The 18,639-nt window shown below is 44.2% G+C and overlaps 1 protein-coding gene across 2 annotated transcripts; it reads right to left on the bottom strand.

Moving 5' to 3' along the window:
• Positions 1–617: 617 nt before the first annotated feature.
• Positions 618–16,389, bottom strand: mgat1b (alpha-1,3-mannosyl-glycoprotein 2-beta-N-acetylglucosaminyltransferase b). Of its 2 annotated transcripts, none has more exons than XM_085447053.1 (3): positions 15,158–16,389; positions 8,069–9,286; positions 618–3,491 (listed from the first exon to the last, which is right to left on the bottom strand). In XM_085447053.1, the coding sequence occupies exons 2-3, from the start codon at positions 8,933–8,935 to the stop codon at positions 2,793–2,795; spliced, it is 1,566 nt and encodes a 521-aa protein (XP_085303179.1). In that variant the 5' UTR covers positions 8,936–9,286; positions 15,158–16,389; the 3' UTR covers positions 618–2,792. The 2 variants fall into 2 exon arrangements, with proteins under 2 accessions (XP_085303179.1, XP_085303180.1); XM_085447054.1 differs by having other exon boundaries at positions 15,811–16,389.
• Between the last annotated feature and the right edge of the window lie 2,250 nt (positions 16,390–18,639).

The raw sequence follows: 18,639 nt of genomic DNA, 5'->3' as shown, positions 1-18,639 counted from the left end.
AACGGTGCTTTCACCAATATTCACGGCATAGGTGTAAATGGAGCCTGATAATATCATGCATGTGGGATTTTTAACTGCTGACAGGAAGTTTGATTCCTTCTCTAGAGCACACACCCATCCATCCTTTCCAAAAGGAATCTCTTATGTTTAATATCATTTGGAGTTAAAATGAGATTAGATTCGTGAGTCTTTGTGATTTTACTTTCAACATGTTAGTATGATCTGTTGTATATTTGTTTTTAAATCCAAGCCTTGTTGAAGACAACATCTTGGACCATGTATACTTGTGAACAGCACCTTTTAAATTTGAGTATCTGACAGTCCTGCATGCAAAGGTTTTTTCACAGCGCGTCGGCCACCTTAACTCCATGAATCAACTGAATAACTGAGGAAGCTGAACGAAGACGTCTCATCACAGCTCGTTTGGCACAACACACAATAATGTCTGTATTTTTTTCATTCTTTAGACGTGGTCTGGTCACATAGGGTGTAGTGCCCTGTGTGCTTTTTAGTGTGATCTTCAGTCAGTGCAGCTATTACGCTCCAACTAAGGAGTGATCACTGTGGACACCCATGGATATGAGAACTGAAAATTTCCTTCAATATATGGACAAATATCAAAATAGTGGATTTTATTTGTAATGTAATAAAGTTATAAACATCAGGCAGTGGTTTTACACATCACCATACAGAAGTGGGTATCAGTCAATCATGTAGATAATCTCCCAAAGCTAATTACAGTACAGTGATAATCATCTGTAGCTACCTCACAGACCTCCTGTTGCAGAAACTATCAAACACTGGTTGCTGTTTCTACAAACTGCAGTTTGAAGCTGTTTCAGGGCGATCATGATGTCAGTGAAATTTGAAGTTAATTTGCAGCTTTACGTCCTTCATAAACCTACAGTTTGACACACCTGAAGGGAGCGTGTTGGAAAAATACTGTAACCCTCTGAAATGTAGTGTTTTTCAGTAAAGCATGGCTGTGATTCACACTGGAGTGACAGGTTTTCAAAGTTTTTCTTTTTAAGATTAGACGTCTGCTCGAGCAGGACTAGAGCTCTATTTTTAAGCAGCTTTCTGAACCAGGAAAGCCACTAACCATCCCCACAGACTAACCTACGTGATGGTTTGTGGGCAGGTATCACTTTCTTCTCAAACTACACTTTAACATTATTCACACAAGTTCATCAGAGTTCGACAGGATGACGGGCTCTGTGGAGTCTCGTTGCCTATGTTGGTTTGATAGTGAAGACTTCGTGCACTCACGCACCTGCTGTTTGTCCCGTGTAAATGCTTCTAACAATGTCACCTCCTCACTAAAACAGCGGTTTCTCACCAGAGCTTCATTCTTTGTGGAAACAATATTTAGTAGATTCAGGTGTACACTCTTGTTTTATATCTGAAACCTATTATTACTGTTATTAGACGTCAGACCTTATTCAGACTACATCTGGTTATTTGGCATCCACACCTCTGTATTTGTAGCACTCATGAGTAAAAAATGTTGTGCCTCGTGACTGAGAGACAGTAAAGCAAGTACTGCACTGTTGTCAGTTAGTCCTCAATCCAACCTACCGTTTTGATCTCCCTAAACTTTGAAAATGGCCTGTTTACTACCACAGACTGTATATAAAAGATGCACGTGTTGCCTGCATTCTTTCCAAAGGCCAGCAGGGGGCAGCTGCACAAAAACTTGAAAAACCTCTTTCTTGATTTAAGGACTCAGTAAAACCTTCCTGATGATTCTGAGGAGGATAAATCACAGCATGCTTTACTTGTTGGGTTACCTTTTGATTTTCACATGAGCCTGCATTGGTCCTCAGTTTCTCAGCAAGATCTCCAGCCCAGAAATCAAGGGGAAAGAAGTAAAAACAATTGAAGCTGTGTTTATTTACTTCAATCGGTTCATGGTCACAAATCATTTTTCCCTGCTTTTGTCTCTGTAGTCACATCTGTGAGCTGTAGGAAGGCGGAGGGAAACACTGCACAGTCAGATTGACCCCTCACTTTGTTCAGCTGATGTTTAAAATGGTCAGCTCGAGGCTTCAGTGTGTCCATCTTTTATATACAATCTAATGCGTGATGCCTTCTACAAGCGTTACAGAAGCCAAGAGGTGGATAAGGTGTTACATAGGACACTTCTTTCTCCCAGGTGTGAACGGTGATTAGTGTGCTTTCAGTGCAGAGTCTGACTGATTCTAGGATTTCACAGTATCTGCTTACTTTTTGTCTAGTATGTGCAAATTGATGATGTTCATAGCAAAATGCTCGGGGAGTCATTACAAATGTGTTATCATAGTTTATCTAGCAGAGTGCTTACTCTTTCTGCATCACAGACTAGCCAAAACTAAGACCCACCAAAAAACAAAACTGCATTGATCCAATACCTGTCAGGCTCCACTGCAGTGTACCATCACTCACACTGTTGATAATGACATGATTACCAGTAGCTGCTGCAAACATCTGAAAGTGATGTCAAGTCTATATTTGGCCAGTTTGTCACAAGAAGAGAGAATACACCAAACAAAATGAGCCCAGAAAGCAAGGCACGCCGACAGCAGCCGTTTAGTTTAAGGATGGAATGGCTTCAGCCAAAGTGGGACCGCTCTGAAGTCTGTGTGGCCCACACGTGCCGATCCTCAATGAGCGTCAGTTTTAGAAGCTCGGCCTTCCAGCTCCACGTTTAACTTTGAACTCCTGCGTCCACCGTATTCTTTGGTCTGAGAGGGTGTTCCTCTGATTAAGGCTCTGTCCCCTCTTCAACACCATTTGGACCGCGTCTGGGTCTCTCAGCTCCAGCTGGTGTCATACTGCGACCAGCCCTCTGGTGGAGCTAAGAACACCCTTCGACCACGGTACAGGAAGCTGACCACACCTCTATAACCTGTACGAGGAACTCCTGATTTTAAGTCATCCATTACTCCCAGATTTCGAGCAAAGACTTTAAAACTGTCCCTGGTGGAGTACTGCACCCTGTACGGCCCAGGTCCTCTTAAACTGCCCCCTTGTTGCAGATCCTCAATCTTTACCAGTGGGGCGCTATAAACCTCTTTAAACTTTTCCTCATACTTCTCTTTTAGCAAATAAGACAAATCCAGTTTGGTAAAAGGCACAAATTCAGTGTTTAGCTTAATATAACGAAGGTACTGGTCAAAGAATTGACCTAAGCTCACACCTTTCCGGCCAAAGGTGATAGTCCGAGAGATTTCTGGCCGAATGCAGGAGCGGCCGTTGCGCTGTTCCGGCTGACGCATCCAGTCGTCCCAGAAGGCCGATGGCCATTTGGGCTCCAGTTCATCCCACATCTCTTTCAGCAGCATCCAGCCCAGACCAGGGAAGAAGTCTGTCCTGTAGAGGAGATCAGCTTTGGACGAATCCACCAAGGCGTCTCTGCCATTATCGTTCCAGGCAGAAACGCACCACAGGGTTGGGTCAGAACGCAAGATTGGATACAGGGCTCGGAAATACTCGAAGAAGTCAGGTGCGACCTGAAAGAGAGGAGACAGATGAAGAGTAATTCTGCTGCTTCAAACACATAATCACTGCCTCAAGTGTAACGATCCAGGTATTATTTACCTATTTATTAGACATTGTTTTACTATCTGTTCTTCTCTGATGGTCACAGACAAGATGCCAATCCAAATGTCCTTTGTTCTTCTAGTCTGTTAGCCAACAACAACTACTACTGTTCAACCTGAAACCATTTAAATGTTTGCTCACCACAAAACGAACGGGCCTGAAAGGAGTATTCTAGTGTACGACAGCGCATGTTCTGGCTTTGTAGATTCATATTTGTGAAAGTACTGTAGCATAAACAAGCCAACAAATACAGCAGACAAAAGCTGAAGCAGGGAGCTGAGTCCCATCATTTTCATTCCCAGCGTTACCCTACAAATGCTGTTATTGGTTTGTAGTTTGCATGCAACATGTGACATTTACATTTTCCCTTCCTCCATGTTAATTGTTTTTTCGGAAGTCGAGCGTTCACTTTTTGCTTTGCCATCTGAGAAGATCTTGATGTTCACTTCAGGACTGATTTCTGTGACTTCTTAAATCAGTTGATTTTCATGGTTGCAGTCCTAGAACTTTTTGATTGTAATTCTTGCATAATTTCTCATGCTTGAATGTCCTACATGAGGTCCTTAATAATTCTACAAAAAACTAAAAAAAAAAAACAAAACCTAAACTGATGAGCGTTCAGTTTATTCAAGATGAAGCATTCTGATTAGTGTTTAGTAGAACGAGGCTACCTGCAGCCGAATATCAAAGGTTTGATTGCTCCGTGACAGAAGACTTGATCCTGGCATGATGTACCTTACCTATACTGGTCACTTTCGTGATATTCATGCAGTAGAGGTGTGCCTGTCTGTTGGGTTGGTATGTGCATAATGCACACCATGGAGACATTAAGGACACATATGTACAAATGCGTTTCATAGACTTCAGTTCAGCATTCAGCACAATCATTCCTCAGCACCTAATTAGAAAACTGAAGCAAGAACGACGAGTCAGCATACAGAGAGGAGGTGCAACAGCTAACAGACTGGTGTAGAGTCAACAATCTGTCTCTGAATGTGGACAAAACAAAAGACAGGATTGTTGACTTCATGAGAGCACGGAGAGATCACTGCCCACTTAACATCATTGGATCCTCTGTGGAGGTCGTCAAGAGCACCAAATTCCTTGGTGTCCACCTGCCGGAGAACCTCTCCTGGTCCCTCAACATGAAAAGCCCATCTCCTTCCATCCATTCTCACCACCTTCTACAGAGAGACTAGCGAGAGCATCCTGAGCAGCTGCATCACTGCCTGGTATGGTAAGTGCACCGTATCAGATTGCAATACCGTACAATGTGATAGTGAGAACAGCCGAGAAGATCACTGGAGCCTCTCTTCCCTCCATCACGGACACGTATAACACCCACTGCATCCGCAGAGCCACCAGCATTGTGGAGGACCCCTCACACCCCTCACAAACACTCTTCACCTGCTGCCTTCTGGAAAGAGGTACCAGAGCATCCTGCCCCTCACTGCCAAACTGTGGAACAGTTTCTTCCCCCAGGCCGTCAGACTCTCGAACACTCAGTGACTGGACTGACTGACACACACACACACACACACACACACACACACACACACAGTTACCTTTTGCACAATGCTCAGTCTTTTTGCACAACCCACTGTGGTTGTTGCACTTTCCTGTTGGACTGTTGCGTGTCTGCATCGTTCTGTCCTGTCTGGTGTTGCACTGGTTTTGTAATTTTTGCACACTTGCACTTTCTGTAGTCCTGTGCTGATTGTCTGTTATATATAGCACCTTCATCTTAGAGGAACGCTGTCTCGCCTCACTCTGTGCTGTACCACTGTACATGGTTGAAAGGACAATAAAGCCACTTGACTTGACCTAGGGTAGGGATCAAACACACTAGCTGTTATTAATTACCAACTATTAATTTAGAGGACTGGGTAATGAATTTTCCCAAGGGGCTACATGAGAGGAAAACAAACTGTTGTGGAGGGCTGCACCAGTAAGTTAAACTCAGCATTAATAGTTCAATAATAATTCTCTCTCTTCTGGTGTTATTGGCAGATATTGCAGTTAGACAATGAAAATAAAAAATAAAAATAGTAAAAACACCAACAATTTAATTAATCAATGAATAAACATTCCCTTTTTGTCCCATTTCAGCCCCAACCTATCGGAGCATGCAGCTGCGTCCGTGATCTTCCAGTCCCAGTTCTACCTTAATCTCCAACTCTTTCCCTATCCCATGTACAAAGATCAGTAACTGGGCTGCCTCAGACATCACATGCTTGTTATGTAAATAGTTTCCCCCACAAAACAACTAAAGCAGATTTTAATGGGGGGAGTCGTAGAGGAACAAGGGTCTCTGCTTTGAGACCAGCCTGGGACCACAGCATCATTCCTGATCATTCATATTCACCTCTGAGGTCTATTATTAAACAGAAAAGTCCACAAAACACTAAAATCTGAACGATAGCTTCCGCACATACAGTGTGTAGTAATCCAGTGGTGTGTTACACCAAGTGTAAAAGATCCATTCACTTAAACTCTTTATTCTTAAAGACAAAGCATTCAGCAAAGAACAGACTCATTCCACGACCTGCCTGAAACATGAAAAGAGCAAACTGGTAGATACCAGCTACATAAGTAAAGCCAGATTTTTCCCCAGGGCTCAGTTTCTCCAGAGCTGCTGGTTGAAATTACTTTATACTGCTGTAACTGCAGAGCCTCTTTTTACCACAACTTTTCTGTGTCACACGAAGCTTTTTACTTCAGAACGGATTTGTACTTTAAAGCGGTCAGTTCTTAAGAAAGAAGTTCTTAGCAGGCCTTACGATTGGATAAATACAACCTGAAATGGACAACAACACATACCACGACATACTACATAGTGTCATGATTTATTTAACTAAAACTGAACCAAAATGCAAAAACAATGTGTGAAAAACTGAGAACACTCCACAGATCAACAGCATGCGCAGAGCTGGTAATAATTCTGTAGAACAGTCTGAAATTTCTATGGTAGTTTCACTTTTACCGGAGAGAGGCAGAATATCAACCAAAAATGACATAAAAGCCATCAAATAAGTTGCAGGCCATTGAGTGAAATAAGCATTTGATCCCCAAGCAAACATGACTTAACGCTTGAGGGAGAATCCCTTGTTGGCACCACAGCGGTAAGACGTTCCTTTTAGTTGGTCACCAGGTCTACACACATCTCAGGAGAGATTTTAGATCACTCTTCTATACAGAAACTCTCTGAATCATTTAAGTGCAGTCATACTTAGACCACTGTGTGCTTATGGAGAACAAATTCAATTAGGCACAAGTGGCACCAGTAAAAATGTAAAGGAACAACATTAGAAATAGGATATACCAAGTTGTTTCCCACCTGAGGTTCTGAGTAGTCATGTAAATATAACCCTCGATTCCAAAAAGGTCGAGACACTATGTAAAATGTACACAGTAGATGCTCTATAAGCTGCTCAGAAGTGCACAAGGATGAAACGCTTTTATCTGTCACATTTAAATCAAATATGGGTTTTGGGGTGCGACCACGGTTATAACTAGCATATGCCACAGATCATTCACTGTGGTGACCCCTAATAAAGGGACTAGCCAAAAGAGGATGACAAGTCTACTGAAGTCTTTGCTGCTAAAATGATACAATGACAGCAAAATAACACTCATCATCTTCAAAAGTTGATTCTGTTCATCTGGACATAGCGTTTTATGGGAGAAACGTTTGGTCATCATCAGGTGACGTCTTCAGTCTCAGCTGACTGCAGGTTTCAATCTTATAAACAGGACATCTGCATAATGACTGAAACCAGCCCACTGAAGGAACAATGGGCTGGGAGGTCAGTTCCTTAATCTTAATTATGCAAACTCTCATTGATCAACAACCACTGACCAAAACCCACTGATCAATGTCCATGAGCACCATTAACATGGAGTTGGGGAATGGCTGCAATCACAGCATTGTAAGATGGTGACAGATGTACCCTTAGGCCCCTCCTCCATTCAGAGATGGTCTTTCCCTTTTCACGTAAATGGCCTCCTTGACTCCGCCCTCAAACCAGCGCTCCTCCCTGTCCAGGATGTTACATCCTCATCATTGAAAGTGTCCACTGGCCTGTAGGTGTGCATAGACTGCAGAGTCCTGGCCTGACGAGGTGGCTCTCCTGTGTTGTACCATCCGCTTGCCAGGACTCTGCAGTCTATTTACACCTACAGGTCAGTGGCTGTTGATCAATGAGAGTTTGCATAATTAAGATTAAGGAACTGACCTCCCAGCCCATTGTTCCTTCAGTGGGCTGGTTTCAGTCATTATGCAGATGTGCTGTTTATAAGATTGAAACCTGCAGTCAGCTGAGACTGAAGACGTCACCTGATGATGACGAAACGTTTCTCCCCCAAACGCTACGTCCAGATGAACAGAATCAACTTTTGGAGATTTACTTACCTGGATGACTGAGCATGCATCAAAACACCCATCATCAATACCATGACAATAATGTGGATGTCTGAGAGCACTCACCTCCAAGTCATCCTCCACAATGACCACAGTAGACTGCGAGAATGTGTGAAATACTTGGTTGAGTGCCCAGCGGTAATGTCGGGCGATTTTGTAGTACCCCTGGAACTTCCTGTGTTCTGGCCGGACTCTGATGTCCGACAGGTCTGGTTGGCTTATGTGCGTTACTTTTTCTCCGTATGAGCCAATCACACGAGCCGTCTCAGCATGGCCGCAGTCTTGGCTGACGATGATTGGATACAGTTCTTGAGAAGGGCGGTACTGTATCAGTTTGTCAAGACTCCGCTTTACTGTCACTCTGTCACAGGCAATAACCAGAATGGGAATGATGACTTGTGGACCAGAAACAGAAGCTGTTACTTTATTGTCCTCAGCAACCTCTTCCTTTACATCAGTGGCCTGATGCCGTTCTATATTGGAGCCTGCAGCTACTGTAGCAACAGACCTCTGTGTGTGTTTTATTTCACCTTGGTCCCCAACATACACATCATTTATGAGAGGAACTGGATTATTCTGCTGCTGGTCAACAATCTGATTTACTTCTTTGATATTATCAGTTTGCTTTTTCCCAATCTCCTTCTGCCGAGCCCACACCGCCCTGTGACTTTCAATTTGCTTTAATAGCTTTTTCTGGGTGTCAAGTTGAATTTCAACCTCCTCGGCCAGTCGGATGACCTCCCCAGCAAGGTTAACTTGACCTCCTTTACCTCTGACCATGCCCCACTCCTCCTTTCCTCCTGGTTCAGCTCCACCGCCTTCTCCTAGGTGGCCCATGGGAGGGCGACCCCAAAGGTAAAGTAGAAGCAAAGCATTCCAGGCGACAAACAGGAAAGCACCGCATAGTATAAAAGAGCTTTTCTTGCGAACCATGGCCCAATAACACTAGAAAAGGGGTGGGGTTGATAAGGAACAAGCGATACCAGTATGAATCCTACAGACCAAGGTGACTATTTTGGATGTGCAGGGAGTTAATATCCCACCATTCTGTACTTATTTCATTCTGTCCTTCAGTCAGGAGGGTGTCTGCTATAGGAATGTCTAATTTAAAAGGAATTTATATGATGTTACTGTGGAATACATGCAGTCTATGAAATCCCATAAGGTCAGGTCAGCAAGCTTGCAGCTAGCAAAATGGACTGCAGGTGAAAGTGGACAAAAGGAGAAGACAGGTCACTTTGGGTGGAGGGAGTGCAACTCCTTGAATGTTATCCTTCCACCATCCTGAAAAAAAGAGAAGGGAAACATTCAGCTTGGTGACTGTAGGTCATTTGAGAATTTCATAAGTGTACTGTATATGTGTCTCTGTAAAACAAAAGCAGCTATACTGTCAGTTAAACCCACAACAAGATCAAGACCATTCCTCGCCCAGCGGAAGAGTCAACTAGGGCATGCAGAGGGTTGGTGTCACTGCTGAGGATACAGGAAGATGGTGGGAAATAGGGTTGGGTCATATCATATCGTTCACGGTAATACCGGTATAACGTTAGGCAATGATAAGAAAATGAAATATCACAATAGAATATGGGTAAAACGGGCATGCGCAGTGCCTTTGCTTTCATACGCACATGGCGGAAAAAGCATGGCGGCGACGGAGAATGAGAAGAGCGAAAGTGGATCTTTGAATGAAACAGATGAACCAGAATTGGTTTGTAAAAATGCTGCAACTTCCAGGGTTGAGGAACTGACCCCGCTTTTGTCCGTCAGATACACACCAAAGCACAATTTTTGTAATGCACATAAAAACAGCTGCTTGTTTAAGTGAAAATACATTGATGGGGTTTCTTTGCACTAATAAAGTAGTGGAGTTGTAAAGTATTTTGTCTAGTGTCAATTATATTGTTATGGTAAATTTTCAAATGTATCGTGATAAATATTTTTGGCCATATTGCCCTGCCCTAGTGGGGAAAAAACCCTTCAAAACAAGCTCTTCTTTTAGATTCTTGCAATATGAGCAAAGGACACAATCATGTAGTTTTAAGGTGACTTAAATCAGAAAACCTTAGACTACTCAGTTTGCAGAGGTGTGAGGGATCTTCCAGGAATGGTGATGCTATTTTCTGTAGACTTCACTTGTCAGTAGGCAGTGATTTCATGCCTGTTGATCTCTAACCTGGAACACAGCTTGCTCCAGGGAAGATGAGGATTGCAGCACGTTATCATGGTGATATACCCCGGTAAGAACTGATAGTAAAGGCCTCTGGCAGGACAGAGTGGTCACACCGAGGTTCTGGCTGATGTTTTAGTCAACATGTGAAACTGACCTGTACACAACTTCAACTGGACACCAACAGTATTCATAAATTAAAGACATCTAAAACTAAATGTCCAGTCCAATAAACCTGAATGTTGACAAGCTTTCTCTGTTATTTCAAAGTAACAGAGGAATAAATTTAGTAAGTGAGCGAGCGGATGAAGGTCACTTCTTAGCATTAGAAACACCTAAACCAATTAGCACTGACAAACATAAGCCTGTGCTCTGACAGGATGAAGCCAGTTCTCTAAGGTAGCAGAGAGGTGGGTAGATAAAGGTGCTACCCATTACTGTCACATTCTCAGTTTACCCCACATTTGTTCCAGCCAAACAAGTTAAAGTGTAGTGTCATGCCTGCAGAGTGAGAAATGGTTATGGTTAGTGGCCATGTGCACTCTGTCAACAGATCCAAACTTACCACAGTACAACACAACAGACTCTTCTATTCACTTTATATTATACTGGATGATTGGATGAGCAATACTGATTTTCAAGATGAAAAAAACACTATAGTTACTGAAGACCGGTTTCTTAAACTGTCATTTATTGTTTGATTCTTTATGATTGAACGGTTGGGTGTTCCCGTAGAGGTTGGGTGTATTGTGTGTGTCAAGCAGCAACCAAGGGCAGGGACCCTGGAGGATCGATTCCTGGCTACCGAGGCTGGAAATGGGGACGTCACCCGTCTGATGGGGAAGGAGCCTGAGCTAGTGCATGACATTGAGAGGTACTGGCTAGACACAGTCGAGTTTACTTCAATGCACAGCTTAGGCTCTGGAACCAGTCTCCAGAAGCAGGGCTGAACTCGGCCCCAGCATGGACTTGCCCTTGGTGAGAAGCAGCAAGCTGGGGTGGGTATCCTGGCATCCCCTCGGCTTGATGCCTTTACATTGGGGGTTTTTCCCAGAGAACGAAAAGGTTTGTTCCCTGCGCCTCTGGATCAGGGAACGGGTCTTGACTGTCGTCTGCACTTATGCGCCAAACAACAGTTCAGAGTACTCGGGCTTCTTGGAGTCCTGTCTTTGGGATCAGGTGGCAGGGGGAGTATGCTGGACAGACCTGGTGCCCCAAAATGTATAGTGAGGGTACACTGGGAACACCTAACAGAGGTCCCAGTGTACAACTCTCACTTCTAGCAGAGCTTCAACAATATTCCGAGTGAGACTGGGGACATTGAGTCCAAATGGACTGAGACTGCTGCACTGAACTGTGGCTGCAAGGTGGTTGGTGCTTGTCGTGGTAGTAACCCCCGAACCAGCTGCTGGACACTGGAGGTGAAAGGAGGCATCAGGCTGAAAAAGGACTCCTATTGAGCTTGATTAGCCTTTGGGACATTGGAGGCAACCGATGGGTACTGACTGTCACGGACCTGGGTCTGAAGGACCCACAGTCTGTGAATAAGCATGGACATGTGTATTTTTGGTGCTTCTGTCCTCTGTTTCCTTATGTTTGTGTGTAGGTGGGTGTGGCAAAGCACCTGTTCTTCAGCCCTGTTGGGCGTGGCAGTCAGGAGCCTGGCCACACCTGAGGAGAAGCGCACACACCTGAAGTCGATCAAGCCTCGTCGGGGAGCTATTTAACAGTTTGGCTGAGCGCTCCTCGACGCTGGATTGTTGCATAAGACTCCACGTCAGTGTCTTGACTAAGGTTTAAATCAGTGTGTGCATACCTGCAAGAGCATGTTTCTTGACGGCTGCCTCTGGTATTCTTTCCCCCAGGAGGAGCGTGGAAACAGGAGGGTAGTGAGCACGGGGATTGCGAAAACACGGGAGCGGAGAGCACCAAGACACGGATTTTGGGAGAAGACACTGCACGGGAGTCAAGGGAGCACACGGGGATTTATTGTTATTTCTCCTACACTGTCAATAAACGCACCATTGCGGTGAAGAGTCCTGCGTTTTGGGTCCCATCTTCCCCACACCTCTATGGTCTGCCCCGCAGACCGTGACACTGGCAGACCAAGCCACACAATGGCTGAAACAAAAATTCAGGTGGGAGTTTGGTGAAGCCATGGAAAAACAACTTTGGAAAGCGGTGCTCTACCGACAATGTGTACAGCGCGGGTGAAGTGCTGCTGACTTCAACTGATGATATTGTCGGGGGTTGGAATACTCGGAGGACGTCTTCCGTAGGATTAAGACGTCTCAGTGGGATAGGGTTAGGGAAGCAGAGTCTGGGGATGACCTAAGCATTACTCGGGGTAAGGTCACTGAGGCAGTTAAACAACACCATGGTGGCATGGCCCATGGGGTGGATAAGGTTCACCCTGAGGTCCTCATGGCTCTGGATGTTGTAAGGTTTCGGTTGACATGTCTTTGCAATGTTGCGTTGAGATCTGGGGTGGTACCTCTGAATTGGCAGACCGGGGTAGTGGTTCCCATCTTCAAGAAGGGGGACCTGAGGGTGTGCTCCAACTATGATGGGGATCACGCTCATTAGCCTCCCCGGGAAAGTCTATGACAGGATGCTTCATCAGGAACTCAATGGGGATGTTGCGAACAACACTAGAAGCCAACTTCAAGCCAATAGCACAAGTAACCATCAAATGCTTTGTCCTGTCAAATCCTAGTCCTGAACCCTCTCAGTGAGATAACTGACAAGACTGGCTACGGATACCGACTACGGAATGGAGCAAGCCACCATCATCAGCCACCTCGTCTATATGGTTGACATCAAGATGTATGCCAGGAGTGAATGATCACTGATCCACACCACCAGGATCTACCAGCAATGACATCGGAATGTCATTCAGACTGGAGAAGATGGTAACAAAGAGAGGGAAGGTAGTCAGAAGTAAGGGGACAGCCCTACCAGAAGGCAACATTGCAGACGTTGAAGACAGCTACAAGTACCTGTGAATCCCACAGGCAGAGAGTAAGGCAAGTCCTGAGGAGTCAGCTGAATGGGAAGGACAAAATCTGGGCTATCAACACCTACGCCCTGCCCATGATCAGGTACCCCTGCTGGGATAATATCCTGGCCAAAGGAGGAGATAGAAGCTACTAACATCAAGACAAGAAAGCTCCTCCTCCATACAGGGTTTCACCCCAAGTCCAGAACCCTGAGACTGTGTGCTAGGCGGAAGGAAGGAGGCTGGGAACTAGTGAGTGTCAGAAGCATGGAAACCCCTGGAGGTCCCGAGGTCAAAATGGGAGACGCCCCCTAGGGTGGTCGAGAATGACTGAGCTAAGATCCTGTGGGACTTCCAGATACAGACGGAAAAATTGGTGGTGGCTAACCAACCAGAAATAGTAGCGATGAACAAGCAGAGTAAGACGGCTATAGTGATAGATGTCAGCTACGTGGCATATAAAAACATGACAGAATGCAGTGACAGCCCTCTATAGAGCTTAAAATACTCTCACAATATTTGGGGATTATACTTTACAGTACTGTAGGTTTTTGCACTACAACGTAAAGCACCTTGAGGCGCTTGGTCTTATATGTATGGCAACTTTAAGTGGAAAAAGATGAATGTTAGATTATATTGTAGTGACAATAAAATGAGAGGTGTAATATCAAACTGTGCAAAGAATACTTGATGTAAAACGTGTTCTGGAAATATATAAACTATTCATGCAAATCTCTCATGAAATTGGAAAATGAGTATATTAATTGACTAATGTAAACTTCTCTCATGTTTCACTTATCTTATTTCCTTCAGTAACATTTATATTTATTTCATTTCAATTTAGTTTTGCTTTAACTGTATAAAGCAATACAACAATTTTCAAACATGCACAGCAACCCTAACTTTTTATGACCGAGGTAAGCGTGAGAACACAACAGCTGGAGACAGCTGGATCAAGATTAAAAGTTGATTTTGGCTGCCAGCTAGTTAGTACTAATTCTCTTTCAAACTGCATTTTAATCTCTTAAATTTTAACATTGTACAGCAATATATATTAGTTGTGATTATCTGTAACAGTGATTAAGCCATTGTTAAATACATTTGTGTTTATAGCTTTTTAAAAATTGTCCATCTGCCTGGGACTAGAGCTGAAAACCAGCCTGTAATGGAGTAGACTGGTTCTAATATAGTGCTTTTCTACTACACTCGAGCAGCCAAAGTACTTTATACAACGGTTCTTATTCACCTATTCACACAAGCACTTTCTAATTTATATTTTTACAAACATTCATACTTCATCAGAGAGCAACTTGGGGTTCAGTATCTTGCCCGGGACATTTGACATGCAGACTGAAGACTAGTCGCCCGGGACTGAACCACCAGTCTTCTTGGATGAGTGACGAAACGTTTCTCCTAAGTCCAGATGAACAGAATGCATTTTTGGGGATTTGAACATGCATCAAGACATGTCTCTGCCTCATTCTTGCAATACTGTCAAGAACCTGTGTATGAAAACAGTTTGCTAAGGAAAACTCGATCAAAGACGCCCACCTATATGCAAAACAAACCAATTTAGAGTTCAATGCTGTGTGGACTTGAGAATGGGGTTAAAGGTAAGGCTTGTCTCTCTAACTCTTCACCATTGCAATCTGAAGCTTTCAATCATGTACTAGGTACTTTTAACAGCACTGTGACATTAGATAGCTATGAGTATTTTTGATTCCTATAATAATGATCTCTGTAAGTTTACCTATGCTAAATATCCATGAGACTACTTCTCAGATGACTCTCTCTCTCTCTGTTTAATATATCAAGCAGCTTGATTATTTGCAAAAGACAGCTTATTAAAGAAAGGGTCAAGAGTCCCGGACAGTGTCAGACATCATCAGCTCAACTGAAATTAAAAAATGCCTCAAATTTGAGAGAACAGACAGACACAAACTGGTCAGAGAGACTAAGCCCAGCAAGTTAAACTCACTGCCAACTGTACCTGAAGTCGTGGTCCTGTTCAGCCATGCAGGGCTTCAAGCCGACAAGTGGAGCCGAGCAGAAGAAGAAACTGTTGCTCCTGTCACAAAGTGTACCAGCTGAAAGTCTCGGTGAATCCCCTCCTCCCTCCGCCAGCCGACGTGGAGCTGACTGGTAGGATGACAGAGAGCAGCCTGCGGCACGAACCTACTGAAGTAACGGACACGGACCGGGCTTACCGGTGTTCGGCTCACATGATTCCTGTGAACTGGGGGCTGGCAGGGAAGGACTGGGAGGGCGGCCGACGCCTCTTAGTTTGCCAACACTACAAACTTGTTGTTCTGCTTTCAGCTGACTCGTCCACTCTGCACACAGCAGCCGTCTGTGTCGCTGAACTGTTCGCTTCATATGCCCAGTGTCGCTGAAGCTGAGTTCAAGCACAGGACACGGTGCGTGTTAAATGCGGCAGGGCCGTGCCCAGTGTCTGTCCCCTCTACAGCGGTCTCTGAGCATCACACACATACCGATCATCCTCACGGCCAGCTAACCAGTTCACTTGCGCTGACGTGCTGTTAGCAAGCCGGCTAACGCCAAATAGCCACAATGACAGCTTTTTAGCTGAACAGCCGCCCCAGTCAACGACAGGATGCAGCGGCAGGATCCAGGGTCACTCACCTCTCTCATGCCGTGCTGGCCCGCTAAACGAGGCTTGCATTTCCAAATGAACTGAGGCTCATCGAGCTGCAGCACTAACCGGCTAGCTGGCGAGCTAGCTGACGTTAGCTAGTCGAGACCCTCTTATTTCTTATGGTGTGACATTAAGCAGCACATTTCTGAGTGGGTTCACAGAGGCCCCAGTATCACTTTCTGCACCTTATCCGCCTCCTGTTCAGTCATCTTCCCGGCCTCGTTCCCGTATCCAGCGCCAGCAGCTGTCTATGTTAGCCGGCTACAGTGTCTGCTCCGCAGCAGGGGGCAGACTGCTAGCGGTCTGTGCTCCACGGAGAAACTTTGCAGAGGGAAGCGCTTCTCTGTGTCCCTGCAGCCAGGGGCTTCACTTACTCCACAGACCACTACCTCCCATGTGTGTTGATGGCATTTTTCTTTTGATTGCACAAAACTACACTTCCGGATTGTCGACTGGCTTAGAACCGAGTTGACCCGAACCGAGCCGAAGTCTAATCCCTGACAAACTCACATCTTTCCAGCTCACAAAATCACTTTTCTCTGATCATTCCAGTCTTCACTTGTTGCCGCAGGTTTTCTTAGACACTCCATAGAGGTCGGACCTACTGCTTTGTAGGCTTCAATGTGTTACTGGGAATGTGAAATTCAGTTGTTACATCTAACGTCTGCGTGGTTTGCAAGGGAAGGTTAGGATAGTAGTTAGTTAAATAAATTCACAACTTGAGCAAATGTTACAAGATATACTTAAAACATTAAAACTTAAAAAAATGATCACACACAAACACAGGGGCATCACCTTAAAGATAAAATAGTAGTAGTTTGTAAGTCATCCAACCACGGTTTGTATTTTTCCAGCTGTGCTGTACCTCTGTTATACACAGAAACTAAAAACGTGCATCCTCTAACTCGTCTGGCAGGCCTCCTCTCTCCTGAAGATGTATTTTAGAAGTGGAGGCATGACATACTGCCACAGTAAATCATTGCACTGTTTTTCTTACAGTTTTTGTGTTTTTATGTATATGTGTTTTTAATATGAATGGTTTAGTGGCATTTTCTGGGCACACAAATTAAGAGAAAGGAGAAAAGCTTTATCACTCCAGGAGAATGGTTCACCTCCACAGACACAAAAACACAAGTCTTGCCCTATCAGAAGGTTTTTTTGTAATTCTGTAAAGGGTGTAGTGACATCCAGGCCATGGTGACGGGACTGTCACTATAGTACATCTGTCCAATGGGACATAGCACAGCTGCAAGGTTGTACTGCCCTAACGTGGACCCACACTGTCAGCGGTCCGGGAACTGGCTAGTTCAGTAGTTTGGTGTTCCTCATGCTTGTGTGAGTCATTACATTTGTTTACTACACTGATAGTCAGCAGGTAATGAACTAAAGTTACAAATCAGGTGGATGAGTTTAACTCATGTCAGTAACTTTGAAGCTGTTTACTAGATTGGAGAGCTGAACGTAGGCCATCACATGGTAGTTACAGTGTAGCCTTCAAATCCAAAACAAGACTGGGTTTATGCAAGATCTTGGGCACAAGGAGACTTACCCACTTTATGTACTGGCAGTGGTGTTCATCCAGGAAGTCATGGACCTCCAGTTACCGTCTTGACTTCTCTTTGGCTAACAGCTGTTTCCTTTTGTTATTAACTTCCACCGACTGCAATTATTCCAGTACTCCAACTCCAAAGCTAAATCATCACAACTGCACCAAACTGTAACCTAGATGTAACCCTAAAGCTTTGAAGTTAAAACACAGTTTGAATAAATGTGACAAAAAAAGGTTTCCTCACTTCAGTGGTTAAACAAGATAACCAAATACTCAACAGCATATGTTTGGAACGAGGACTGTGGCATAATCTCGAGGTTCTTTCTTTATTTCTAGGAAAGCTGATACTTTCCAGCTAAAATTAAGGCTCGCTGCTCGGCACAATCACAAATGTGCCAGGAAGTATGTACATCTGAGTGTGCGCAGCCTGTCCCAGCTGCAACTGGGGAAGAAGCTTGGAAAGGTCTTCCTACACTCACTCAGGGTGTTTGGCTGAGCACTTCTTAAGAACGGTGCAACCTGCTCATGAATAGGTAGAATCCCTGGGAGTGTTTTTACTTTTCTTTGCTTATGTGATCTAATTAAGGATGTACCGCTGGGGGCGCAGAGAAGTTCTGAGGAGTTGAGGTTAATAACTTCTGGATAGGCAGTTTTCAGAATTTGGGTAAAAGCTGTTTTCTGGCAAACTGTCACAGCTACTGACCGCCTGCATGACAGACAAACAGGGAACGTCTGCAGCCACACAAAACCACCATAACTAGGACTGTTAACCTGTGGAAAACATGGCTGTGAAATCTGGGCAGTTCTTGACGACCCCGATGAAACTCACAGGCTGAAACATGTTGGTGAAGTAATAAAGCTGATCTTTATGCCAAGTGTTGCTTGAGCTTTGAACTCAGACCGCTCTTCTTGTCCATGCTCTTTGGGAGAAGGTGAAGCTGTGCAGGAAAACCTTCATTCTGTCATTAGATACGAGTGCTGACTTCCTGCTGTTTATAGCAAAGTAAGAGGATGAATTTCTGTATGAACACTCTAAGTTATCTTTCTACATTTAGTCTCTAATCGATGTATTTAAAAAAAAATAAAAATTGAATTTCTATGATGTATTTATTTTCTATCAATAGATTAACTGCTGTTTTAGTTCGCATGTTAGTTATTTAGCCTCCTTTATTCGCTCCATGATTCTTCTGGGGTCTAAATTATGATATACTCAAAAAGTGCTTTCCCACAGCAATATTCAGATTTGAAATGCATTCATGGTAAAACA

This window comes from Copadichromis virginalis, linkage group LG22, assembly GCF_057382275.1.
Source record: "Copadichromis virginalis isolate Kocher_CV1m ecotype Utaka linkage group LG22, C_Virginalis_male_GT1.1, whole genome shotgun sequence".
Taxonomy (NCBI): Eukaryota; Metazoa; Chordata; class Actinopteri; order Cichliformes; family Cichlidae; genus Copadichromis; species Copadichromis virginalis.
Note: the sequence above shows the minus strand (reverse complement) of the source record. Positions and strands in the feature narration are given on the sequence as shown.